The sequence below is a fragment of the Girardinichthys multiradiatus genome, chromosome 8 (assembly GCF_021462225.1).
Source record: "Girardinichthys multiradiatus isolate DD_20200921_A chromosome 8, DD_fGirMul_XY1, whole genome shotgun sequence".
In the NCBI taxonomy this organism is placed as follows: Eukaryota; Metazoa; Chordata; class Actinopteri; order Cyprinodontiformes; family Goodeidae; genus Girardinichthys; species Girardinichthys multiradiatus.
The window spans coordinates 41,695,539-41,722,837 of NC_061801.1; the positions used below are offsets into that span (position 1 = coordinate 41,695,539).

Here is a 27,299-nt window from a genome sequence, read left to right on the forward strand (position 1 = left end):
TGCGGCGTGGCATGGAGGCAATCAGCCTGTGGCACTGCTGAGGTCTTATGGAGGCCTAATATTTTGAGAAGGACCTGTATGAGTCCTGGTTGGAGGGAAGGTCAGCCCTGGTGATTCTCTCTGCAGACCTGATTGCAGTCTGGACCTGTCCTCTTCTGTGGATGATCCAAACCACACTGAGATGGATGAAGACAGGACAGACTTAATGATGGCAGTGGAGAAGATGACCAGCAGCTCCTGTGGAAGGTTGAACTTCTAGAAGCCTCAGGAAGTACAGTCTCTGTTGGACCTTCTGACCAGTGTCTATGTGTGAGGACCATCTCGGTTCCAGAGATATGGTGGTTCCTTAGACTTTCAGACTTTACATTTTTGATTAACTGGATCATAATCAAGTTTTATAATTAAATATTTTTATCCACTGTTCAGGTATTAGTAAAAATGTCATTCTTTGCTCAATAATAAACACTACCTGAAACATAACACCAACAACAGACAAGAACATGCTCATGTTTTTTTATTATTATTGTTGTATTTTTTTATTATATTTTTTGTACATTGTCTCTTGTCGTTTGTTCTATCTTTGCTGCAGATGAATTATTCTGTTCCGATATATAGTATAATTTTATATTTAATATATAATAAAGGAAGATCAGCCTGTGATTGGACTGACCATCCATCTAAATGTGGGACAAACTGCATATTTGTTTGACACTGAAACATTCTTTTTAAACTTGAATATTCTGTTAAACTAAAAGTAGTGCAGCATATTTCATTTTAATATCAGCCAGTTTCATGTTAACAGAGTTAGTTCTGCCTGTCTGAGCAGCTGCTGGTAATTGTTCTTCAGTTCTCTGATGTCCCACTGAATTCAACTCCTTCTATGAGTTATTGTGTGTCAGATAATCCCTGCTGGGTGTAGCTACCCAGGCTCCACAGACGGTTACAGGTGTGGATCATATGGATGTTTCTGAAATGTTGATTTGTGGATAAATGAGGCCGATCGAAATAAAGTAGATCATCTGAGGAGCAGAGACAGCCAGGCTGATGTGAACCTTACATTTAATAACCGTTCTTCGGTGGTTTCCTCTTCACTAACCAGATGTTCTGAAAGTTCTTCCGAGTAGGCAGAAATCATTATGAAATTGAGTGTTTTGGAACAACCTGTTTAGTTTGCAGATCCTGAAAGGTGGATCCACGCTGTGACTCACTCTGACATGTGATGAAACTCTGATTTCCACGCAGGGAGGAGGCTACTGGAATGCACCACAGCGCTACCTGTGCAGGTGCACCCAACGCTACGATGTGATTGGCTGCAGGTGCATCTATGTCATTGTTCTCAGCCAATCAGCGTGCTGTGACGTCAGGGCGGATTCAAAGGTTCAACCAGATTTGTTTCCATCGGTTGTTCAGGAAGAAGCAGCGGCCTTCAGCTCACCTGAGCAGGTAGATTTGTCTGAGCTTCTTCAGCACAACTGACGGCCATGTCAGCCCCAGCACCTCAGGTGAGTCCACCTTCATTCAGCCATCACAGCTGGCAACCGCTGTGAAGGATGAATCCCATCAGAACCAGTCCGGGTCATTTAAGTTCCAGTTAGAGTCAGAGAACTGCTGCGGATTTTCCTGTTTGTCCAGTTTAAGTCTTTTCCTCACATCTTGCTTTGTGTTCTTGGCACAAACACTTTCAATAATCCTTGAAGAAAGGACCAAACGTCCTGCAGCTCAGTTCTCAGCAGCAGTACTTTCAGCTTTTAGAGTCAGTTTTCTCAGAGTGCAGAAGCAAAAGGATCAGAACCTGACAGAAACATCTGGACTGAGTCAAATAACAAGCTGAGGAGCTCAGATGGACTTCAGTCTGATCTCAACTCATTACAGCACAAGGAGAAATTAAATATCTAAAATCATTGTTTTTATTTATATTTTAGTTTGAATCTGATTCCTTTCTGTACAGTTTACTCCAGAACCAGCTGACATCTCAATAAATTTATATTGTAAAACAGTTGAATTATTTCACTGACGGGATAAAAAAGTGCAGGAGTTTATTTTTGCTAATTTTGATTATCCTGTCTTTCACCTAATAAAAAAATTTTGTTCATTCATAAAATTTGAATAGTAGATCCGTCCATGGTCTATACCCCGTTGTCCAGACCAATAACACCTTTTAATGCAGAAACTTTATTTCAATTTAATGTCCTGCAACCATGGGGAAGACTGCTCACCTGACAGCTGTCCTGCAGTCAGTCACTGACACCTTCCAAAAAGACAGGAGGCCACGAAAGATCATTACTGAAGAGTCTGGCTGTTCGTTGGCGGCTGTAATAAGCATGTTAATAGAAAGTTTAGTGGAAGGAAAACAGGTGCACAGCAGAGAGAACTGCAGCCTTCAATATTAAATACATTAATTCCACCCAGAGTAATACATTTCAACAGTCTTTCACCATTAATGATTATGGCCTACAGTAGTGCTCCACTATATTAAGAAAACATGACATGGGGAATTTGATTGTTGAATATTCCAGTGATAATAGGAACTGCGAATCAAATATTTCTCACTGTTCTCTTTCTTTTATATCTTCACAATGTCTCCAGCAGTCCATCTGGGCTTTATGATGTTTGTAGGTGAGATCTAAATTAAGTGTGGGCATAAGTGGCTAAAGTTATGTCTATATCTAAATTAGCAAGCAGAGTTTCATGCCAATATCTGTAATATTTTAGCCAACCAAATACTGCATCCAAGCAGTGCTTTATAATTTTGGTATTGCATTCACTGATATGGCGATAATCGATTTGATAAATTGTGGAGCTCGAGCTTCCAGCTTAATGAAAACCCAAAATCCAGTTTCTTAGAACATTTGAATGACATCACACCATTAAAAAAAGATTTTAATCCAGACATATGGACCTAATGAGCATTATGTCCATGTTCTGTACAGTATCTGCACTCAGTACTTTGTCTGGGCTTCTTTTGCATGAATTCCTGCATCAATGCAGTGTGGCATTGAGGAGATCAACCTGTGGATCTGCTGAGGTGGTCAGGAAGCCCAGCAAACTGCTCACCTCTTTTTACCGTTAAAGTTGACCAGAAAAGTAATGTTATACCCCAACGGGCCATCAGAATGTCAGCTGTGGGGTGTGGGGAGGATCAGGATGTCAGCCATGTTTATTCCCATGCAGCTGAACAGGCCAATAATAAAGCAGACATTACTTCTAGAGTCAGTTTTCCTGATGCACCTAGAGCCATGTGTGCACACATAAGGCTGTAGAAGGACCATCACAGGATCAGTGGGTTCATATTAACAGAAAGCAAAGTCAACATTATATTTGTGGAACAAATTCAACTAACAGGAAAGGAGCCTGGTTAAACTGGCAGGTGCCTGCGGGGCACCATGTTGCTGTGTGTAATCCATGTAAAATGTGCATGAAATCAATGGATGAGTTTGATTTTTTACATAAAATATAATTGCTCGCTGAGTTTGTTTTTATGAATCTTTGTGTTATTTTAAAGCATCGCCAACTCATATTCTGTGAGGTTCCTCTTAGTGCAGAGAGGAGAATCTCCTGCAGAGCCTGTTTAAATCTAAGGGAGGAGCCTGGTTATACGCTCTATTCCACCTTGGTTGAGATATACTAGGCAAGTGTGCTTTGTTCATACAGACGTGTCATTCATCTGGATTTATTTGTCTAGATGCAGTTTTCTGGATTTCAGCAGGTGTCATGTTTCAGTAAGAGCATGTTTGGACCTGAGGATTATGGTCTTTTACCAGGTTTGGAAAACTATTTTACTGTAAGTCTACAGAAACAACCGACTCCAGGGTGTCATTATTTATCACAGCTTTAGTGGAAGCTTTAGTGGAAAACTGAGGAAGGTTTTTCTGCTTCCAAAGGATTTAAAAGCACAAGGATCAAGAAGCTGCTGAGCAGAAACAGAAATTAGCTGATTGTCATCAGTGTAAGCTTCTCTATAAATGTTGGTTTTATACAGATATATACTGGTTTTATCCAGTTTATCATAAATTTATTCAGATGTGGTCCAGGTTTTACCTCAAATTTGCGCTGGTTTCAGTCTGATTATATCCTGAATTTCATCTGGGTTGTATTCCTATTTTTATCCAGCATTTCTCCAAGTTTGTCCTTGTTTTTATTCTGGTATGGAAACATTGACCTTAGAGAAGTAACTGCTGCTGCCCATCAATCTGGGATGATGAAGTCCATCATCCTACAGACAGAGAAATTAAAATATCTCAGACAGCTGCCAAGGTAAAGATGTTTCACCATGATGGAAGAAACCAAACCTAGCAGATCAGCACAAACACCTCATACCAACTGTCGAGTACGGTGGTGTAGGAGTGAGGATGTGGGCTTGTTCTGCATCTTGCAGTCATTGAGGGGACCATGATCTCCTCTGTTTACCAAAGTATTCTAGAGTCAAATGTGAGTCCATCTATCTAACAGCTGAAGCTTGGACCAAACTGGATCCTTAACAGAACAATGATCCCAAACAGCAGCTGACCTACAACAGAATGGCTGAAAAGATAGGACTTAAGGTGTTTTAATGACCTAGTCAAAGTCAAAAGGGGAAAGCATCTTCACCTTTTAATGAGTAGTTTCTGTGTCTGTGGTCTTTCATGCTATGTTCTGATTGCCTGATGCTCCAGGAACTGCCTGATCAGCTGGTGTATCGTCTCGTTTCAGTTGTCAGGTTAGAATTGTTTTCCTCTGTGAAGAATGATCTGAATGATGTCAAAGAAAAACTGATCCAGCAGCTGTTTTCCACAATTCCTTAAACCAGGAATAACTGATTCAGACTCTGCTATGGTTCTCTCCCTGTCAGGGTGGGAAGCTGCAGCAGTTGGATATTCTCGACCCACAGTTCCAGCAGCAGCTGGAGAATGCTCGGGCGCAGGTCAGACAGGAGATCCAGCTTGAGCTGAAGATCAAGGAGGCGGCAGAGAGGATGAGACGGGCCCACTCTAGCCGGAGGGGCGCCGCCGACGTGGAGGGGGAGGTGAAGGCGTCCAACAGGAAACTGGAGCAGTTACACTGGCAGCTTCAGGAGCTCAATGCCATGTCCATGGCTACGGAGAAGGATGACCACACAGGTAACCCAAAGATCTTTGTTCAAACTGATCCACAGAGAGAGGAGAGGGTAAGAGGTAGTCAGTTGATTCATGCTGAATTAAAAAAAACAGAACAATTTGGCTGTTCTGAGCTCAGGTTTCTGGAGCTATTGGGTCAAAATAAGTCAGGATAAATATGGGAACTGAATGTGCTTTTAAGACTTGAATCATTCAGTTAATAGAAGCTGAGGTCATTAAGATGATACCAAGATGTTTAAGCACAACATGTCTTTTCGTCTGAGTCTTTCTTCTCTGTCATAAACTCTGGTCCTGTGTTCCTACCAAACCCATAAACATCACATCACACATTCAGCTCCATCAGGAATACTGTGCTGTTTTTTGAATGTCCATACATCATGGGATACAGTATGTCAAGTGTCATGAAGTCATGTTCTGTATATCCATAAAATCCGGTCAGTTGGACTCTTCAGTTCCCATAATGCCCACACCAGTAGTATCATGGAGGGGTATTGGCAATTAAATATTTTCCCCGTCCTTTTTGGACCACCATGTTTCAGGCATCCTTTCCTAGAGAACCATCATTCAGAGTTTAAATGGGTCACAGAAAGTTGGACTTTACATGTTATTCCGATACGTTTTTCCAGTTTTTCCAACCGTCACCGTTTAAGTATAAGGGTTTTTCCAGATTTTCCCACAGAATGTTCAGCATAGTGTGATGATGGTTCTGACCTGGTGAAATATTCAGAACCTTTTGTATTTAACCTCCTTTCAGGGCCCCAGCTTCATCTGCACATGTCGAGCTTCTCCATCCAATCAGGTGTTTCAGTCTCCTTCCAGTCAGTGTGTCTCCCACTGCTGTGGGACTTCTGACCAATCAGAGCCCAGAGTGCGGAGAGACACGCCCACCCTCATTCCCAATAAAGTTTAGCTCTGGATGGTTCTGGAGAAACTGGACCTGAAGGTTCTGTTTAACCTGTCAGTAAACCTGCTACAGGAAGCAATGGAGACACATAAGAACTTCCAGAAGGTTCTGACTCTCACAGATCAAGACGTTTATGGACCCGTCTTATAGTTCTCAAAAAGTGACGGATTGTTGGTCTTAAATTCGTGTTGGTGAATCAGTTGTTGTCACTTCCGGTCCTTTAGTAATGTTCCACATCAATTAATGAACTTAAAGCGATTAAGAGCAAAACCTAAGAAATAAGTTCTTTAAATGTGTTTTTTGTTATGTGTTTTAAAGCGGCTGTCCCACAGGAGGAAGAGAAACAGTCGTCAGAGTCGTGTCAGTGGGAGGAAGTGACATCACCCCTGGCCAGCCGGGTCAGAACTCTGAAGAAACAGCTGACGATGGAGACCAAAGTAAAACAGGGTGCTGAGAACATGATTCTGACCTACAGCAGCAGCTCCTTTAAGGTAAAACATGGAAAAGTTTTGGTTTCTGCATAAATCTGCTTTACTGCAGCAGGTTCTAGAGTCTGTCCACAGCAACCAGGAAACTTCCTGTTCCCATTCAAAATTAAAGCACTTCAGGGATGTTCAGCTGACAATTCTACATTAAATGTGTCATGCTATCACACCCGAAACACACCCACCCAATGACACACACATGCACACAGCTTACTATCGGCCGGCCTACTTTGATGCTGCATCCAGTCTGGATTTAAGTTTTTCATGCTGTTAGGATTGCATCTTGAGATTTCCTTTTTGTAGAGCAGACCTGCCCTGGCACATGTAGGCAACCATCTGCTCTATATGGTATGCCTGAAATGCAGAGAAAATCTTGACCATATGGACCAAAACCTTTGAGGGATGGTTCTGACACCTTGTTGGTGTCTGGGGTTAGGGAAGTCTGGGTGTCTCTACTGAGTCTGCTGACCCGGTCCCGGATAAAACGGGAGATGACAAGTAATTATCTGTAATCTTTATTTGTTTGTTTTTAGGTCTGATATGTAAAGTGATATTTTAATTATGCAGCAACTACTGCAGAGAAGCAGTCCTCATAGCTTCCAATAGTAGTTTTAAAACAGCGTTGCCTCAATGGAAAACCTGCTGATCGGCAGACAACAGCAACAGGTGTGGGAGGGGCAGCTCAGCTTTGCTCTCTGCCTCATAAAGTCAAAGAAACCTCTGGAATTTCTCATTAAACTCTAGGTTCCAGGCCCATGACTAGTTTCGGTCCAGTCTGGTTTCTTGTTGCCTCTGTGAGTGGTTCTGAACCCTGAATTGATCCGTTTTGTTCCAGGACAGGAAGATGCTCGCCACGGCCCAGCAGATGTTACAGGACAGTCGGACAAAGATCGAGCTGCTGAGGATGCAGATCATTAAAGTCAGTCAGGCCAGAGACGGAGGCGGTTCGCTCGGTAAATCCTGACAATCCATCATCACACTGATCCAAGCTGAGGCCATCATCTGTTCCAGATCATGTTTGGGATGAAGGAACGTTCTGACAGAACAACAGTCAGAAAGGCTGAAGTTTTCATCCCATCAAAGACCTACACTTTATTTTTCACATGGTTCAAAATTCCTTGATAAGGCAGAACATTATGACCAGTCATGTGAAAATTTTCTCAGAGGCTTCATCTAAAGCACGAATTATTGTGGATTATTTACCCTACCCAAACCAGTTAGCAGCTGGTGTAGAACCAGTATAGATCAGGGTTTGAATGTGTCTAAACTGTGCCTGCTTTCCTCAGGTCCCAAAGAGGAGATCATCAGTCCTCTGGAGCTGCGTGTTGCTGAGCTCATGCACCGCATGAAGATCGAGTCAGCTGTAGCCGAAGGAGCCAGGAACGTGGTGAAGCAGCTGAGCGATCGGAAGAACCAGGAACGCCGAGTACTGACCGAGGTGGGTGCCGTAATTTCTCCTGGTGTTTGAGCTGGGAAGTAACCGGTCTCCAACCTTTTACTCAGTTTGGTCCGTTTTTTAATCATCAGATTCATTTGCTTTGTATAAAAATAAACATCAGCTGATCTGTGATGGATAGGAAAATGCGGCTAAATTTTCTGTTTAGAATTTTATTATGTGATCAGTTCTGTGGGTCCGCTGGGGTCACAGAACTTTGACCCCATTGGAGAAAAACCACAAACATGAGACACTCTTCCTCTGAGGAGCCTCTGATTCAATTCAATTCAGTTTATTTATATAGCGCCAATTCATATGGAGGAGGAGAATTTTAAATTATATTCTGGATTTAACAGGGAGCCAATGAAGGGAAGCTAAAATAGGAGAAATATGATCTCTCTTTTTAATTTTCATCAGAACTCTTGCTGCAGCATTTTGAATCAGCTGAAGGTTTTCAACTGCATTTTGTGGACATCCTGATAGTAAAGAATTACAATAGTCCAGCCTTGAAGTAACAAATGCATGAATTAGTTTTTCAGCGTCACTCCTGGACAGGATATTTCTAATTTTGGCAATGTTCTGGAGATGAAAGAAGGAAATCCTAGAAACCTGTTTAATATGGGATTTAAATGACATGTCCTAGTCAAAGTTAACACCAAGGTTTTTTACTTTATTACCGCAGGTCAATTTAATGCCATCCAGGTTAAGTGATTGACTAAGCAGTTTTTTTTTTAAAGACTCCGGTCCAAAGACAACAACTTCTGTCTTGTCTGAATTTAGAAGCAAAACATTTAACGTCATCCAAGTTTATATATCTTCAAGACAAGCTTGTAGTCTATCTAACTGGTTGGGCTCATCAGGATTTATGGATAAGTAAAGCTGAGTATCATCAGCGTAACAGTGAAAATTCATTCTATGCTGCCTGATAATTTGACCTATTGGAAGCATATATATAGTAAAGAGAATTGGCCCAAGTACTGAACCCTGTGGTACTCCACAATTAACCCGGGAGTTTAAAGATGATTTATCATTTACATGAACAAACTGGAATCTGTCAGACAGATAAGATTTAAACCAGCCTAGTGCTGTTCCCCTGATCCCTACAGCATATTCCAGCCTTTCTAAGAGAATATTATGGTCGACTGGATCAAATGCAGCCTGAGATCTAACAGAACCAGAACAGACACAAGTCCATTATCTGAGGCCATAAGAATATCATTAGTGACTTTCAGCAGAGCTGTTTCAGTGCTATGATGAGCTCTGAAGCCAGACTGAAACTCTTCAAACAGGTCATTGCTGTATAAATGTTCACACATTTGATTAGCAACTATTTTCTCAAGAATTTTAGATAAGAATGGAAGATTGGATATAGGTCTGTAATTTATTAAATCATCTCGATCAAGTGAAGGTTTCTTAAGTAAAGGTTTAATTACAGCTAACTTAAAAGCCTGTGGTTCTGATCCATTTACTAAAGATAGATTAATTATATCTAAAATGGGGCTGGTAATCAGAGGGAACACTTCCTTAAATAATTTGGTTGGGATTGGGTCTAACATACAAGTTGAAGGTTTAGATGAAGCTAATATTTCTGATAACTCAGGAAGCTCCACAGGATCAAAACAGTCCAAACACAGATCAGGTTCTACAGTTATTTCCAATGTTGTCTCACTTGCTGAGGATGAAGTAATCATCTTCAGGAGTATGTCAAAGATTTTATTTTTAATAGAATCAATTTTATTTAAGAAGAATCCCATAAAGTCATGGCTGCTAAGAGCTAAGGGAATGGATGGCTCAACAGAGCTATGACTCTGTGTAAGTTTAGCAACTGTACTAAAGAGAAACCTAGGATTATTCTTGTTCTCTTCTATTAATGATGAGAAATAAGCTGTTCTAGCTTGGCGAAGTGTCTTTTTATACAACAGTAGGCTATTTTTCCAGATTAAGTAGGAATCCTCTAGGTGTGTAGAGTGCCATTTTCTCTCCAATTTTCTAACATTGTGCTTTAAAGTATGCAGCTCTGAATTAAACCAAGGAGCTAGCCTCCTATGAATGACCTTCTTTTTCAAGGGGGCTGCATTGTCTAATGCACCACGCAATGATGAAGTAACACTATGAACAAGAGAATCAATTTGTGAAGGGGAAGAAACAGAATTATTGCCCTCCACTGTGCTTTTCAGTGATAATGAGGAAATTAAAAGTGGAACAGATTCTTTAAAGGTTGTTACAGCATCGTCTGATAATGATCTACTATAATGAAATTTTCTTTCAGGTGTGGAGTACTCGGTTAAATTAAACTCAAAGGTTATTAAGAAATGGTCAGACAGGACAGGGTTATGAGAGAATATTGTTATGTCTTTACACTCAATGCCATATGTCAGCACAAGGTCCAGAGAATGAAGACAAAGGTGGGTAGGTTTGTTAATGTTTTGAGCAAAGCCAATTTAGTCTAAGATAGCATTAAACACTATATTTAGGCCATCACTTTCAGCGTCTACATGAATGTTAAAATCTCCCACTATAATAACTTTATCTGTATTTAACACTAAATCAGATAAAAGGTCTGAAAACTGATCTAAAAATTGAGAGGAAGGACCTGGTGGACGGTACAAATCAACAACCAGAAGTGGTTTTAGTGCTTTGCAATTTGGATGAGGAAAACTAAGGATTAAATATTCAAAAGAGTTGTAGCTATTGATTGGTCTGGGACTAATCAATAAATCGGACTGAAAGATGGTTGCTACTCCTCCTCCTCGCCCAGTATTTCGAGGAATGTGAAAATTTAAATAATTAGTAGGAGTTGACTCATTTATAGTAACATAATCCTCTTGCTGCAGCCAGGTTTCTGTGAGGCAAAATAAATCAATCTGATTGTCACAAATCAGGTCACTAACTAGCAAAGTCTTTGAAGAGAGAGATCTTATGTTCAGTGAGCCACATTTAATTGTTTTATTTTTATTTTTAGTCAAAGTTGTGTTTATTTTTAATGAGATTTTCCTGATTTCCTCGTTTGAGATTATTTTTTAAACTATTCAATTTTGGCCGTGGGCGAGACACTGACGGAACTACCTGATTCTGTGTGTTTGATTTAATTTGTTCCAAACTTCTTTGTAAACTCAGGAAGTTCTTCCAGTGTGAGAATCCAGAATAAATAAAAGGTTAACTTCTCACACGAAAGCTCTAAACACCTCGTTGTGCTGACACCACCAGGCTTTATAAAGCATGTGAACTTTGACCCTCTTGGCTCTCCATACTTCCACAGCCCACTCTCCACTGCAGCTGTAGATCAACAGGAACATGAAATATCTCCTCTCTACTGATTTAGAAATGACCAGGCCGGTCTCCAGGCTCCTGTCATCCTTAGCAGCCGTTCCTGCATTACTTTGTTGTGGAATGCTTCTGGATACCATCTCTACCCTTTCCAAGCATGATGTGCTGCTTGTTAGCTTTTAGAGACCCAGTAGCCAGAATATTAATGAGCTTTTCAACGTTTTTATCATAGTTATCTGTCTCTCCAGGCTCATGCTCGGATGCAGGAGTCATCTCAGAAGGCAGATCTCCTGCGTCTGTCCTTGGAGAGATGTCTGAGCGAGCTTCCTCAGGATCATCCCACGCGTGCTTCCATCAAAGAGACTCTGGTTTCAGGAATCTCACCATCCTACGGGACGCCGAAGAAACAATCAGGGACTCCGTCGTCTTCTTCCTCCTTCTCGTCCTCCTTCTTCAGACCGGCCAGTCTAACAGGTCCATTATCTTAATAATCAAACACATTTCATGTTCTGTCTCATCACCTGTATTTAATTTATTATCCATCCCTCCCTGGATCTCAGGCTGCAGTGACTTCCAACAAACCGTTGGGACATGGATGAAGTCTAATAAGTCAGTCAGTCAGTCATTTTCTACCGCTTATTCCATAGTGGGTCGCGGGGGAGCTGGTGCCTATCTCCAGCAGTCTATGGGCGAGAGGCTGGGTTCACCCTGGACAGGTCGCCAGTCCATCACAGGGCAACACACAAACAACCAAGCACACACTCATTCATACACCTAAGGGCAATTTAGAGTTACCAATTAACCTAACAGGCATGTCTTTGGACTGTGGGAGGAAGCTGGAGTACCCGGTGAGAACCCACGCATGCACAGGGAGAACATGCAAACTCCATGCAGAAAGATCCCCGGCCAGGAATTGAACCCAGGACCTTCTTGCTGCAAGGCAACAGTGCTACCAACTGCGCCACCGTGCAGCCCCAAGTCTAATAAGGTTAAGGAAAAATAATCTTTGACTTCCAACAGGTGGTGATGATCCTGATTTGGCCCTAAATCTGTATCCATGATTGGATCAGTGGTGAGTACAGATGTTAAGGGAACAGACGTTATGTTGTACCAATGGTTCTATGGATTCCTGGATGATTCCTGCTAATCACACTGGTCACCTGGAACTTTTACTCAGTTAGAAGATCCCAGGAGACCGAATGTAGCATCTCAGGTGCTATTGTTTACATAAAATCCTGACCTGCATGGAGCACCAGTAGACACGTAGATGTAAGGATTAGCAGGGATTAACATAGTTCTCAATCTACAGAGCAGAATATCTTGGAACCATCATCAGAATCTAGAGCAGAGTTCCTCAATAGTCCTGGTCCTCAGGACCCACTGTCCTGCATCTTCTATGTGTTTCCCTGCCACCACACACCTGACTTAAATAAATGGTTGATCAACAGGTTTCTGCAGCACCTGATGGATGCATGTGGAGGTCATGCAATCATTTGGATCAGTAGTATTGGAACAGAGACACATCTAAAACATGAATAACAATGGGCCTTCGGGACCAGGGATAAAATACCAGCATGGAAATACTGATCTAGAGGAGGTTCAGGGAGCAGAGCCAGCTGGAGAGCCATGATCCCTTCTGATTCCGAAACAGGTTCATAAAAAGGTTCCCCAACAGCTGGTAGAACCTCGTGGAGCAGGGATTACTTTGGAGAACCTTTGCCCGCCTCTGCAGTCCAGAGTTACACGCTTTACTGAGCAGATAAGAAACCTGATGTTAACCGTAGAGGAGGATTCAGCTGCTCTGGGATGGAGGCCCCATCATACAGTGGAAACATGGATTCTGGTCAGACAGATCAGTACCCCAGATGTTTGTTGGAAGAAATAGAGCAAGAAGGAAAGGGAGCATCCAGAGTTTTGTCTGCAAACAGTCTTAAAGCTATGAAGCAATTTTTCTTCCAAAATGAAATATTCTACATTTTCAGATCAGAAGCTGGATTTCATATTTTCCCATCCAGATGATATATGATCTTCTCCTGCCAGGATATGTTTGTACATTCAGATCTACTTTCTCTTCCAGATATATATCTTTTACTACTGTTTGAATTCCTTTGTGCGTGGGTAAAACCTGAACTCTCAGGTCTGTTCTTTGCTCTCTCTTGAAATGAAGCAGGTACTCTGCCTAGTAATAGATACCGGTTCAGATTAGGAGCAGGATTCCTTATTTTCCCACTCAGTTGTTGTACTGCTATGTGGGGACATAACTGTGATGGAGAGAACAGGTTCCACCTGTGAGCAGAACAGGTAGGTACATTTAAAGAGGAGCAGAAGATATTGGTGCACAAGGCTTTAGATTTTAATGTGGAACATCTGCTCTTTAGGGTGAAAGCAGAGTTCAGAGAAAGATCAGAATAAAATTTGAGAGCGAAAGGAAATTTGTGTCTCTGGAAGGAAAAATGTATGCTTTTAGTGCTCAAACAGAAGGAAGATGCACTTCTTCCCAGGTTTCTTGAAGGCATCTCACTCTTATCCAAACCCATGTTCAGTTCTGAACATGGGTTTGGATATTGGTGTGATACTCCTGGTGTTCCTCAGCTGAAAGGCATGGCTGAAGACGAAGTCCTGATTTGTCTTCAACAGAGACTGTTGGGGAATTTATAAATCAAGACTGTCAACCAGGTAGACCCCTCTTTTGTTTGTGGCCCCCTCTGCGGATGGGGACATGGGTCATTGGGGGCTGGTTGCCCCTCTGGGGTATTGGTACCTGGACCTGGGAGTATAGCGTATGTATGGGGATTGTGAGTGAGTGTACGACGTCCATTGTTGTGTGTCTTTATATTGGATGTGTGAGTGTTTTTAATGTGTACACATGAGAGGGGGAATGTGTGATTGTGACTGGGTGTGCCTGTTTTTGTGTCAGGTTGGGTCTTGGGCTGCTCCCTCTCAGCTTAGGCCCCCCATCAAATGCGGGGCCTACTTCCTTCCCGCCACATTCCCTGGCAGTGGCTGGTGTCTCTGCCCGCTGGTGTATTGGAGATCCTCGACGTCCAGGGCTTGGTGCTTTGATGTGTGCCGGCTCACTCCTGGTGGCTGCTTGCCGGGACCTGAACCCCTGGGCTCTGTCGGGCCTCTGCTTGGGGATAGCCGTAATGCTCCATTTCTTCTTGGCACTCGGACAACAATCCTGAGGGCTACTCTGCCGGACCGGACACGTTAAAAAATAAGAAAACAGAATGAAGAATGTGATGAAGACCCTGTATTGGTGGACATCTTAAGATGTTTGCATGAAGAATAGGATGAACTAACACCTGATGGCTTGGTTTCTTCAGTGCAGGAACAGCTTAAAGAGTTGGAAGCAGGGATGGGAACATTGCAAAGTGAGAAAAACTGAAACTGCAACAACATCCTTTGGACTCTTCTGCTGCCTGAAGTTCAGAAATGCATGAATATCTCTGGATGACTAACAGAGAAGGTCAGAAACCATGAGGTCAAGAAGACTGTTTCCCAAAGTTGGAGTCATGAATCAAGTCATAATCATGGAAAATCAATACAGTGGCGGCTCATGCTGACCTGTGGTACCGCTCAGATGATAGACGGGTCATAATTCTCTCTGTTGTTTTTTGAGTCAGAAGGAACTATTTCATGTCCACCAAACATCTAACCTGATGTTTTCCTTCAGGTTGGTTGGAGGTTTGTCTGATGGGGTGTCAGGACCTGCTGGACTCCGTTCCAGGACGCAGCGTCTCCGCCTTCTCCGGAAACTACGCTGATGGAAAGTCGATGAAGGTGAAAAGTTCAGGACGGAGCGCCAACGGGAAGACGGGCAAGCCGGATGATCTGTCCTGTAAGGGAATCCTGCAGTTTTCTAGTTATTTGTTCTAGAAGTTCTGGATGATAGAGGAGAAATATTAATGATCATATTTACATTGTTTTTATGATTTATATTTTCTCTTTCCCCTAAATCAGGCTGACATGTTGGAAATGAGATCGCCTTCAGACTTTGCTCACTGATTTAGCTTCTGTTGCAAAATGTTGGAGATCCTGGTTTGTTGCTTCCCTACTGATGTACCCAGGTTCTGATCAGCTCCGATGGGTCAAATGCATCAAAACTAAAGACTACATTTTTTTTTGTCCGGAAAAAGCGAGTTCTTTGATCTCAGTCCAGTAAAAATCTGATAGAAATAATGGTTTGGTTTGATGTAGAAATGGAAAACTTCTTGTAATTTCTGCCTGATCCAAACTCCTTCCTGTTTTAAAGAACCTCCAGCACAGTTCTCCCTTTCTGGGTCAGGGTTTGGTTCACGTAATTGTTGATTTAATGCAAAGTTTATTCAGAAAAGTTTGGATGTTTCAGTCGTGAGGAATAAATCAGAACCATCCAATAAAATCTGGATCAGTGCATCCCAATTTCCCTGACATTATCCCTCACATATCCTCTGTTTCAGCTGAGGTCAGCGCCGTTCTGAAGGTGGACAACAGGATCGTGGGTCGGACTCACTGGAAGCCTCTGGGAAAAGAGGCCTGGGGTCAGAGCTTCAGCACCGAGTTGGAGCGGGTCAGTTGTGTGTATTTCCATCCTTCTGATGACGTTCTGATTTACTGGACATGTTTCACATGCAGCAGTATAAGGAACCAGTTCTGATGGTTCTGGCTCTCATCCCAGCAACTGTATATGATATTTTGTGTGGAGAAAGAATTGTACAGTTTAGTTGACTTTGGGAATCTCAGAATCAGATTCCAGATGATAAAATGGAAAATATCTGGAGCAAAAGCTGAAGAAATGATTTCAGGTATCTGTGAGGGAATCTGGTGAGTGTCTCCTCAAACATTCCTGCAGTGGAAGAACTTCCTTTTCTGAACATCTACATATTAATATTCTCCTTGTCCATCCTATCAGTTTAGGTGGACGTTCCTTTCTTGGTAGGTTTGGAGTTGGGTTGAACTGGACTTGATTGAGGGATATTAGAGTAAAGGGAGGTGAAAACATATGCACACAATTTTCAGAATTTTTTGTAAAAAAACATGTTGAAATTCTTAAAGTTTTTTTCCCACTTTCCAGTTATGCATAACTTTATGTCACATAAAATCCCCTGCAGTTTATATGTGTAAAAAAAAAAAAAATGTACAGGGGTGTGAATATTTTGCAGGGCTGTGTAATGGCAAAAATCCCAGAGGTAGACAGAATTGTTTCTAAAGGCTTAAGAAAATGGAAATCATCCTTCATTGTGCATCGTCTCATGGCCATCAGAATGTTTTCCAGATGAATGATGCCTCTGAGACCGTTGGTCTCCTACTTTCCTCGTAATCCCACTGCTAATCCCAGTGGCAGCCGCTCTAATCCAACATCTCTGTGGTTCATTAGGAAACCAGATGTTTCAAGGACTTTTTACACTTTAAAGCCAGCAGACCATCTCTGAATCTGTGTTCCGTGATTATTTCCCTTCTTTCTTTCTGCTGGTTTAGTTCAGATTGAAGGTTTATCAAAATATTTCCATTTAAAGTAAGTAACTTTAACCAGAACCCAGCTGGACCAGAACATCTTCCCAGCTGTATTTCAGTGGGACGTTCCTGATCTACTGGGAGCAGGAGTTAAAAGCGTTACAACCAGAGACAGGGTCATGGTCCACTAAAGATGGAGCTGCTGAAAAGGTTCCTGTTGGTTCTGAAAGAAAGCTGTCAGAACACACAAAGGATCCCAGTTAGTTGTAGATGCAGGGAAACGGTGGTCTCTCCCAGCAGGATAACACTCCAGGAATGCTTTGAGGAACACAACCAGTTGGAGGTGTTGATTTTCTTCTGTAGTCAAGTTAGGTTTTACTCTAGATGTTTCCAGACTAAGATATGATGCATAAAAAAACGATTTTCTCATAACCAGATTAACTTTTATTTGAAACAACTTTATTTGAATTTTCTTGAACAATAAAGTTTAAAAAACTAAAAATCATACCTAGGGTGTGTTTTTACATCTCATCTCATTGGATACTTTTCCAACTAGTCATTCGTTCCCACATGACTAAAATCTAAATGTCATCGTTCTCTGGGAGTTTTTATTCATTGATTTAAAAAAAAAAATCAACAACAAAAACCATAAAAAGTTTTTGTTAACAAGATTAGGTCTGGATTCATAAAGAATCCAGCAGAAAACATCGAGATCTTAAAGGTTCTGCTGCTGATGGCTCAGAGCCAGAAGCCACAGCAGACCTTTAGAGGTTCTGCTCAGTATGCCTAGGCGGTCATAATGTTTTGCCTCTCTGGCTTTTTAAATGTCTTTATTAAAATGTTCAATTTTTATAAAATTGAAACTAATGTTGCTTCTGTAGAAATCAGAATTTTTACTTGTGAAAATGAGAGTTCCTGTAAAATGTTCTGGAACACAGGTCCAAATGTTCCTGCTGAGATGCTGCTGGTCTGCCTGAACATGATCCTCAGGACTGATCTGGTATAAAACTGTAAACCTGTTTGAACATTGTATGTTCATCCAGTCCAGGGAGCTGGAAATTGCCGTTTACTGGAGAGACTGGCGGGCTTTGAGCGGGGTGAAGTTCCTGCGGCTCGAGGACTTCCTGGACAACCAGAGACATGGACTGTGTTTGGAGTTGGAGCCTCAAGGAATCCTCTTCATCGAGGTTTGGTTCTTTTTATGTTTAACTTGATTATTGGGGCACGGCGTGGCTGAAACACGTCCAAATTGAGACGGGACAGATGAATGCTCTACAGAGCTGCAGTTATTACTGATGATACAGAGACAACATCACAATTTGGGTAGTCTTGGTTCTGGATCTGGATCACCTCATATTTAACAATAGAGATGCTTGATATCGTTTGCCTGTAGCTTAATGTTCTAATAAGGTAACATTATCTGCATAGAGTGTGATCAGGCTGTATTTCTTTACACAGCTCTAGTCAGATAGACATCATCTGCAACCTGAGTGGAATTTAACTTCTGCAAATGAATCTTTTAAATTATATGTAGAAATTAAGCTGCACAGTGGAGCGATGGTTAGAGCTGTTGACATACAGCAAGAAGGTTCTAGGTTCAAATCCCAGCCTGGGATTTTTCTGCATGGAGTGTGCATGTTCTCCTTGAGTGTAGGGGATAAAACCTGAAACCTGATCAGTTCTTTATTTCCAGGTAACATTCATCAATCCCGTTATTGAGCGTCCGTCTAAACTCCAGAGGCAGAGGAGGATTTTCCCAAAGGAAAAAGGTAGAAATACTTCTGTTATTATATATTTCCTGAAAACCTGCCATGTTTTAATGGGTTCATTATTGTCTCAAAAAATGTGAAAGTGTTTCCAGAAACTTTTAATATTTTTTGTAAAATGCAGCAAAAATCTTGATAAAACATTTATTTGAAACTATTTTCCAAATAACTTTATGGTGTTGGGAAAACATAAACGTCTAACCCTAAAGGAAGAACCGGTCACATTCCCGTTGTGGTCCATCATCTCCTTTTTAGTGAGTTGTTATCAGAAAATCCCACAGCTCCAGTGTGGGCTGAGCTTCATCCCATTTTAGGTCTAAACGACCAAACCTTTGGCCTGTTAGAACCTTCCAGAACCATATTACTGCAGATTTGTAAATGTTTCTGATTCACTTTTCTTTACTGTGTTGCTGCATCAGAACCCAGATCTGTAAAATGTTCTTCCTGAGGTTGGTCAATGAAACCAAAGGTTTTATAAGAAACATGGCTGCTTGATGTGCATCACAGAAAGGTCTCCAGCTTCTGTTTGATGTTTCCTTCAGGGAAGAACTTCCTTCGTGCAGCTCAGATGAACATGAACTTTGCTACGTGGGGCCGTCTGATGATGAGCTTCCTGCCTCCCTGCAACTCCCTGGATCCGATGAGTCCTCCGCTTCCGGCTTCGAACTCGGCCTCCACATCTTCCAGCAGTTCTCCGGCACGGTGAGAGTCTGACGTCTGCAGGAACATCTTAAAATCAGCAGCAGAAAGGATCTGGTTTCTGGGTTTTATTATGTTCTATAAACTGCTCAATGGTTTGTTCTAGGAAGGGTCCTTGTTTCGTCTCAGTCCAGCTTCCTGCTGGCCTGGAAATGAACTCAAACATTAAACGTGGACTCACCCACAGCTAAATGTGGACTCTTTCTTCTGTGTTGTCATTATTCCCACAGCTGGCTGCAGAGTTTATTTAAATAAAAATGATCCTAAAAGCAGCTAAAGCTTCCACTAGTGTTGTTAGAGAGAAATGACCACCTTCAGATAAAAATCATCTCACAGCTGTGAATAAAATCCTTTTTCACTCTCAGAGAACCTGTAGCATCCAGGCTGAACTTTTCTGAGGAACCAGTCGGCAGATCTCCACGTCCCTCAATGAAAGAGTTGAAAGATGCCCCACAGGTCTGAGTGGAAATAGTTCAACATTAAACTGAGAAGAGGGATATCAGAGTGTGAGACGAACATTTCTGAGAAACATTGATTTGTTTTCCATTTTCTGTGTTTGTCTGGTGAAGTCTCCTAATTGGAAAAGCAGCCTGAAACCCAGAAGACAACCATCAGCTCGTCCTCATCCACAGTGAGTTAATGTTGCTGTCAGCCTGTCTCTCTGATGAACACTGATGTCCAGATGAACATCATTATGTTTGCACAAGTCAACCATGTCGTTTTCTCCTGTAGAAACGTTGCATATTTAAACATTTACAAAAAACCCAAGAGTTTGCTTTAACTTCCTGCCAAATTTTATGTTTTTATATATAAAATGTCTGTTATTTGTGAGTGAACTGGAACCAAAGTCAAATCCCTTGTTTGTGGCCAATAAAGCTGGTTCCATAGATTGATGGAATAAGTTCTCCATGGTCTTCTCCTCTGCTCCGGGTCAGTGGAGATTTTGTTGGGAGAACCTGATAAGAAATTTTATAAACCTGAAGTTAAAAGAACACAGAAGGAACGTGATTTATACTGAGTGAGATGTAGAGAACGGGTTGCAGATCCACTGGTCATAATGTTATGGCTATTTCCTGCATCTTTGTGGATTTCCAATTAAACATTGAAGAACCTAAAATGTTAAAATTCTGTTTGGATGTTTTCCTGGATCACAATGTTTTTCAGCTGGGATCCAGTTCAGGTCTCATCAGAACGAGTCGGACCTCTGAGTCTGTAGCTCAGATATCAAAGGTCCGGTTCCCTGTTGTCCGTTCAGTTAAAACATCATGAGAACAAACATGTGTTCTCCTCTGCAGGAATGAGGAGCTGAAGATGGAGGACTTCCAGTGCATATCCGTACTCGGAAGAGGTCACTTTGGGAAGGTACTGGAATATCTGGTTCTGCTGTAAAGCTTTAAATTCTGATGAAGGTTACTGATTCTAAACAAACACTTCTCTGAACACGAACCAAGGTTCTGCTGGCTGAGTATAAGAAGTCTGGGAAAATGTACGCCATCAAAGCGCTGAAGAAAGGTGACGTCGTAACACGGGATGAAGTCGACAGGTGAGGAAATTCTGCTCTGCAGCATTCCCGGTTTGGATCGCTGAGGTTCCTAATTTGTTCCCTCTTTATTTTATCTGCAGAAATTTCCCCTCATTCATTCCCTGTTTTCAGCAGCATTACATAATACATCCTGTTCTGTGCAGGAACTTAAGAGTTTACGTTCTGAAACTTTCTTGGAACTCACCAGTTCCCAAATCTAGCAGAACTTCCCAAAATAACTTTCTAAAGGAACAGGGTACTTTCTTGGAACTCATCAGGAAAGTTCTGGGAAAGTACCCGACACAGTATGGAATTTCTGGGAAGGTAACTGGTGAGGAACCTTGAAGTAAAGTAGTTGCTGTATGGTGGCTTCTTTAAATGTATAGATGCAAATTCAGATGACTGAATTCTGTGTTGCTAGGCAGAATTAGAAATTGTGCAAAGCTGTTTTGGGTTTGATGAAACATGTCTTTATGTTCAGCCTCATGTGTGAAAAACGGATATTTGAAGTGATAAACTCGGGTCGTCATCCGTTCCTGGTAAACCTGCATGGCTGCTTCCAGACTGCAGATCATGTGTGCTTCGTGATGGCCTACTCTGCAGGAGGAGACCTCATGAAGCACATCCACACCAGCATCTTCTCTGCAAAACAAACCCTGTAAGCAGACATTTCCTTCTGCTCAGTCCCACCAAATGCTTCAACAAAGTACAGCAGCACATATTAGCTCTACTTCTTATCAATTTGCAGATTTTACTCTTCATGTGTTCTGCTTGGTCTGGAGTTCCTCCATCAGAACAAAATTGTTTACAGGTGAGTGGGTCAGAACCTGCCTTTAGACTCCTTCTTTGACCTGAGTTGCTGCAGCAGCAGTTTTCCTGTCTGTCTTTCAGGGATCTGAAACTGGACAACCTGTTAATGGATGCTGATGGATACGTCAGGATTGCAGATTTTGGTTTGTGCAAAGAAGGTAGGAAAAAAATTGATTTGATGTCTTTTGATTGGTCCAAAAATCCTTTAATCAACAGCAGAGCAGCTAAAGTTACCTTGATAGACAGGTTCAGTTCTAAATGTCCTGAAACCTTCTTAAAGGTTAAATTCATGAGGTTGGTTTGGATATTGGAGATGGCTGTTAGAGATTCAGGAGTTCTTTCACTATCAGCTTGTCAGAGCTTCTGATTGAACGGAAGTTACGCTTTAACTATGGTTCTGTGAATTCCTGGATGACTGCCAGTGGCAGTAAACAAAGTGGATATGTCTCCTCGCGCTCCGCGCAGGTCAAGATTAAATGTAAACAAAGTCACGCAGGTCTGCCCTGACTGGGAGCCGCCATGGCTCCGTCCAGCAGACTGAGGAGCAGTGGGAACCAGACCCTCATGGGTCACTCGGGGGCCACCAACAGAACCTTCAGGCTCGACGACCTCACTCTGTGGAGAGTGGGCAGAAGCAACGGAAACGGGGGAAAGGCATACAGCAGGCCAGCTGGCCATGCGTTTGCTAGGGCGCGACGGAGGAGCACTGTGCAGCTGGGTGTAACCCGCACCTTGACCTGCCGGTGCAACCTGGGGTCCATGTGGAGGCTGTTGAACCACCTCTGCAAGGGCCGTAGATAAAGCAACCCCAGAGGCGTCAGAGCCGAGGCCGCCACCAGCATCCCCAACAGTCTCAGCCACAGTTTGACTGGGGGTGCCGCCCCCGCCCAAAAAGACTGGAGCAGGGACTGAATCCTGTCCATCCTGTCCGAGGTCGGCTGAGCCACTGAATCCAAGGCCATGCCGATAAAGACCACCTGCTGGGCCGGGATGAGAGAACTCTTCTGATAGTTCACTGCTATCCCCAGTGCTCTGACGTGAGCCAGGACCTTTGACGTCGCTCGATCCGCCCCGCCAGAGGAGGGGGCACAGATGAGCCAGTCGTCCAAATATGGCAGGATCTTTAATCCTGACAGGCACAGAGGGCTCAGGACCGCCTTCATGCACCTCGTGAAAATCCGAGGGGCTAAGGAAAGGCCAAACGGCAGGACTGAAAACTCGTAAGCCATGCCGTGGAAGGCGAATCGCAGATACTTCCTGTGTCCTGGGTGGATTGGAACATGGAAGTACGCGTCCTTCAGGTCCACGGATGTAAACCACTCGCCTGGACAGATTACCCGAAGGACGTCGCAGGTGCGGAGCATCCGAAATGGCAGCACCTTCAAAAAGTGGTTCAGCCCCCTGAGGTCCAACACCGGCCGAAGGGAACCGTCCTTCTTTGGGATCAGGAAATAGGTTGAGTAAAACCCGTCGGCCTGCGAATGTGGCGGGACCACCACTATGGCCTCCTTGTCCAGCAATGTCTTTATTTCCTGCAGCAAGATCGCAGTTCGTGCAGGATCTGTGACGGGAGTCACCCTGACCCCCGATGGGGGAGCTGCAGCCTGTACCCTTGGGACATAGTTCTTAACACCCACGCATCCTTGCAGTGGGTTTCCCAATAGGCCAGGCGCTGTTGTGAAAACCTCCCCGTCGTCGGCCTGCAGCTTTCAGGCCGCCCTCTGCCGCCTGCTTTGGCCTCTGGGGGGGGCGCCGGCTCCTGTCTGGGCCCGCCAGAGCCCCGCGAGGTGGTGCCCGTTCCACCCCGGGCTGCCGCCAAGCTCCTGCCACAGCGCAAACTGTGCGGGAGTGGCGGTTCGAAACTGACGCCGCGATTCCCGCATGTCACGTCTCCTGGGTTGCGGAGCAGGGGGTCCCATGGCCCCTCTGCGACCACCCCAAGCTTCAGGGGCCGGGCTGGACTGCCGACGGCGCTCCAGTGCCTTCTCGGCCTCCGGTCCAAACAGCTGGCCCGGTATCACCGGCAGCCTCCGCAAGCTCTGCCTACAGTCATCCGAGATCGGGGCCTGTGCCAACCAGACCTGGTGTCGGGTGACCACCAGAGTGGACAAAAGGCGACCGAGTCCCCTGGACATGAGTCCAAAGGCCTGGAGAGCTGCGTCATTTGTGTCGCCCAGTGCTGCTCCCGCCATGCCCGGCTGCAGCATCTGGGACTGTGCCAACAGGAGGACAGAGAGGGAATTGCCAATACGTGCCATACGAGCCGCAATGTCGTAGGCACGGCACAAGAAGTCGTCCGTCACCCGACACTGGGTGCTTGGACAGCGGGCCCTCTCCCTGAGCGCCTCATCTGGGGAAAGAACCAGTGATGCGATGCAGTGATCCACAGGGGGCATACGGTCCAGACCATGACCCCCAGGATTGCGCATGCACGCCAGGATCCATGCGTCCCAACCATGGTGGGAGAAGCGTCTAGGATCCCTCCAGCAGCGCTGAAGCTCTTCCAAGAAGGCCGATGACGGTGGCCCCTCGAATGGAGGGGCCGCTGGAGCCTGGCGAAAAAACGGGTTTCCCGTTGGCCGGGCCACGGGTGCATCGTCCAGGTCAACCTTGGCCAAGGCTGCCAAAATAATTGCCCGTAGCGGGCATGGCTCCTCCCCTGGGCCAGAGCTAACTGAACTCCTAAGGGAATTACCTGAACCATAATTTCCTCCAATACTCAGGGGATCCCCCTCCCGATCCCGAGGGTCTGGGAAGGGGTCCCGCTGGTCCTTGAGGGACTGGAACTCTGAATTGGAGGCCCTCACAGAGATTCCATCATCTTCCAGGTCCTCCCCCGACTCCCAAGCTGCTGCTGCTTGGAAGGCAGGCGTGGGATCTCGGGCCTTGAGTAGACACTTGAGCTGCTCCACCTCGGCCCTCAAAGAGTCCACTTCCAGCCGAGATGGGCGCTCCAGCCGTGGCCTCTTCCTCCGTGGGCTGCGGCATTCTTCCGCTGGCGCATACCCCCGCCTCCCGGAACACGGTTGAGGCATCCCTGAGGGTGGCAGCTCGGCCGCGAAGAGGAGATTCTCCACCTGACGTAGCCTGTTCTCTCTAACAGGCAACGGCAAAATGCTGCAGCTCATGCATGGGTCTGTCAGAGCTTCCCTGAGATGACCCACGCCCAGGCATTTGGGGCACAGATCATGTCCGTCCTCTACCTGTAGAGGAACCCCACATGAAGCGCACGCCAGCATCCCGATCACAGATGTGGGAAATGCAGGCAGGCACCAGGCCAACTGAGCGAGGACTTCAATAGAACTGAAAAACGCGATCAGAGGCCTCTTTTTAATCCACTGCTTCTCAATACAGACACGAGCCAGGCAATCCGGCTTCCACTCACCTGAAAACTGCAGCTGTCCGCTCCTCCCCACCCGGTCTCAACAGGGGAAAAGAAGCGCCAGTATCAAGCTTCCGGCTACTAGAGTTCTGCTAACACAGAAACAGAGAAACGTCAACCACAGCCTTAGAGGGCTACAAGAGCACTCCGAAAAAGTCACAGGCAGGATGACGCCGAATCACGCAAACCGTGTGTTTACCTCTCTTAGACCTGCAATACCCAATAAGCGCCGAAACACGGACTTATAGGAGCGACCAACCTGCGAAACACGCGACGGTTGACAGCGAGAAGATCAAAGAGACCGAACGTAGCCTTCCACGTGCTACTTATAGACGCACGCCCAGGTGGGCTACGTGTCACGTGCGTGACTTTGTTTAAATTTAATCTCGACCTGCGCGGAGCGCGAGGAGACATATCCACTTTGTTTACTGCCACTGGCAGTCAGGAAGGAATGAAACAGAAATAATGTTGTCTGATAATGACTCTTGTTTTGAAGGTGAAGTTAAACTGCAAGAACATTTGGTCAGTTATTTGGACTTTATCAGAAAAAGATGGATGGTGGTCTTCATTCTGTCTTCTAGAAAATCTAGAAATATTTCCTTTTTGAAGGTCTATCTTACTTCCCATCACCCTGGTATCATAATGAAAAACATAAAATGGTTTATAGTGTTTTTTTGTCTTTTGCTAGGGTGATTCCCTCCTCTTGGCTGGTTGCTAGGGTGATTCCCTCCTCTTGGCTGGTTGCTAGGGTGATTCCCTCCTCTTGGCTGGTTGCTAGGGTGATTCCCTCCTTTTGGCTGGTTGCTAGGGTGATTCCCTCCTCTTGGCTGGTTGCTAGGGTGATTCCCTCCTTTTGGCTGGTTGGCTCATTTCCACCTTTTTCACTGTTCATCATGATTATTATCTTCTTTATAGTTCTTACTGTGGTTACTTCTGCCCTTTAAGTCACCATGGCGATCCCCTCCTTTTTGCCCATTACTCTGGTTATTCCGTTTTTCCAGTCATCACCAAGGTGTTTCCATCTTTTTGTCTAATGAAATAAGCAGGGAGGGAACCTTGACCACCGATTGTTCAGCAGAAAGATATAAATAGAGATTTAAACTGAAATGATATGTGCAGCAGCTGTAATTTGTATAGAAATTATTGTTATAAGTTGCGTTTGTTGCTGTAAATAATACATGCTGCCAAATCTCATTGCTTTCTATGGAGAAAATGTTGATATTAAATTTAAACTCTGTAAATTTCTTGCCCATCATTGTTGATGGAAGGAAATCTGTTTCGCCTTCCAGGTCTAATCCAGTCTACATTAGACCATCGGACTAACTCCAGTAATCTGGCTTCACTTGTAAACCAGTTTAACACTGTTTCCAGTCTGTAGTCCTTTATCAGTACATCTCTGTGCAGGAATGGGCCATGGGGACCGGACCAGCACCTTTTGTGGCACTCCGGAGTTTCTGGCTCCGGAGGTTCTGACAGACAACAGCTACACCCGCAGTGTGGACTGGTGGGAACTGGGAGTCCTCATCTATGAGATGCTGCTGGGGGAGGTCAGTGAACTGGAAACCTTCTCCTAAGGAAGGTTTCTGACCATCTCAGCAGGTTTCTGTTCATCACCTGGTTTTAAGAAGAACTCTGTGTTGTTTCCAGTCTCCCTTCCCAGGTGATGATGAGGAGGAAGTGTTTGACAGCATTGTTAATGAAGAGGTGCGGTACCCTCGCTCCCTCTCCCCACAGTCAGCATCTCTCATTCAGAAGGTTTGTCCTCGGTCACAAACATCAGACCTCACCATCAGGATGTAAATGTACATCACAGAGTAGGTTTCATTTAAACCATGGCTGTTCTCACTGGGTTTCAGCTGCTGCAGAAAAATCCAGATCTAAGACTGGGATCAGGAGAGGAGGACGCCTCCGAGATCAAACGACACAAATTCTTTCAGGTTGGTGTTCAGTTCTGCAGAACCTTGTTTCTTTAGGGTCACATAGCCTGAGTTTAATTTAACATTAGTTCTCTGATGTTTTGTGGATCGGTTCTGTTTGTTTAAATGATTCTCCCATCAGGGAATGGACTGGGACGCCCTCCTGGCAAAGAAACTAAAGCCCCCCTTCGTGCCATCGATCACTGCTACGCAGGACGTCAGTAACTTTGATGAAGAGTTCACTCGTCTGAAACCGGTTCTGACGCTGCCTCGGACCCCGTGCGTCGTCACGGCTGAGCAGCAGGAAATCTTTAACGACTTTGACTTCTCCCTTATCAGCTGACCAGTTGGACTGGTCCCAGCGGGTCTGCTGACAGTTTTAAGCGTGTTTGTCGTGGATGAATGCAGAACTTTCAGTCTAAACTGTAAATATCTCTGAAGGCCAAAAACACTGAATGTCTCTTTCTATGGGATTATTTTAAATTATTCTGCAGAAATGTGGATGTGATGAAGATGATGATGATGTGTGAAACCAACCAGCCTGTGTTTAAAGGGACAAACCATGAATAAAAGCTGGACTCCAA

General features: G+C 44.1%; 1 protein-coding gene across 1 annotated transcript; it reads left to right on the forward strand.

Annotated features, from left to right (window-relative positions):
- The first annotated feature begins 1,352 nt into the window (after window positions 1–1,352).
- Window positions 1,353–27,299, forward strand: pkn3 (protein kinase N3). The gene is made up of 22 exons (XM_047371811.1): window positions 1,353–1,502; window positions 4,829–5,096; window positions 6,316–6,488; window positions 7,318–7,435; window positions 7,769–7,920; window positions 11,433–11,658; window positions 14,861–15,025; window positions 15,627–15,736; window positions 17,664–17,807; window positions 18,314–18,389; window positions 18,929–19,088; window positions 19,451–19,541; window positions 19,655–19,716; window positions 20,381–20,447; window positions 20,537–20,628; window positions 21,089–21,265; window positions 21,356–21,418; window positions 21,499–21,575; window positions 26,204–26,346; window positions 26,447–26,554; window positions 26,656–26,736; window positions 26,858–27,299. Exons 1-22 carry the CDS (start codon window positions 1,482–1,484, stop codon window positions 27,056–27,058), a joined length of 2,775 nt encoding a protein of 924 aa, XP_047227767.1. The 5' UTR covers window positions 1,353–1,481; the 3' UTR covers window positions 27,059–27,299.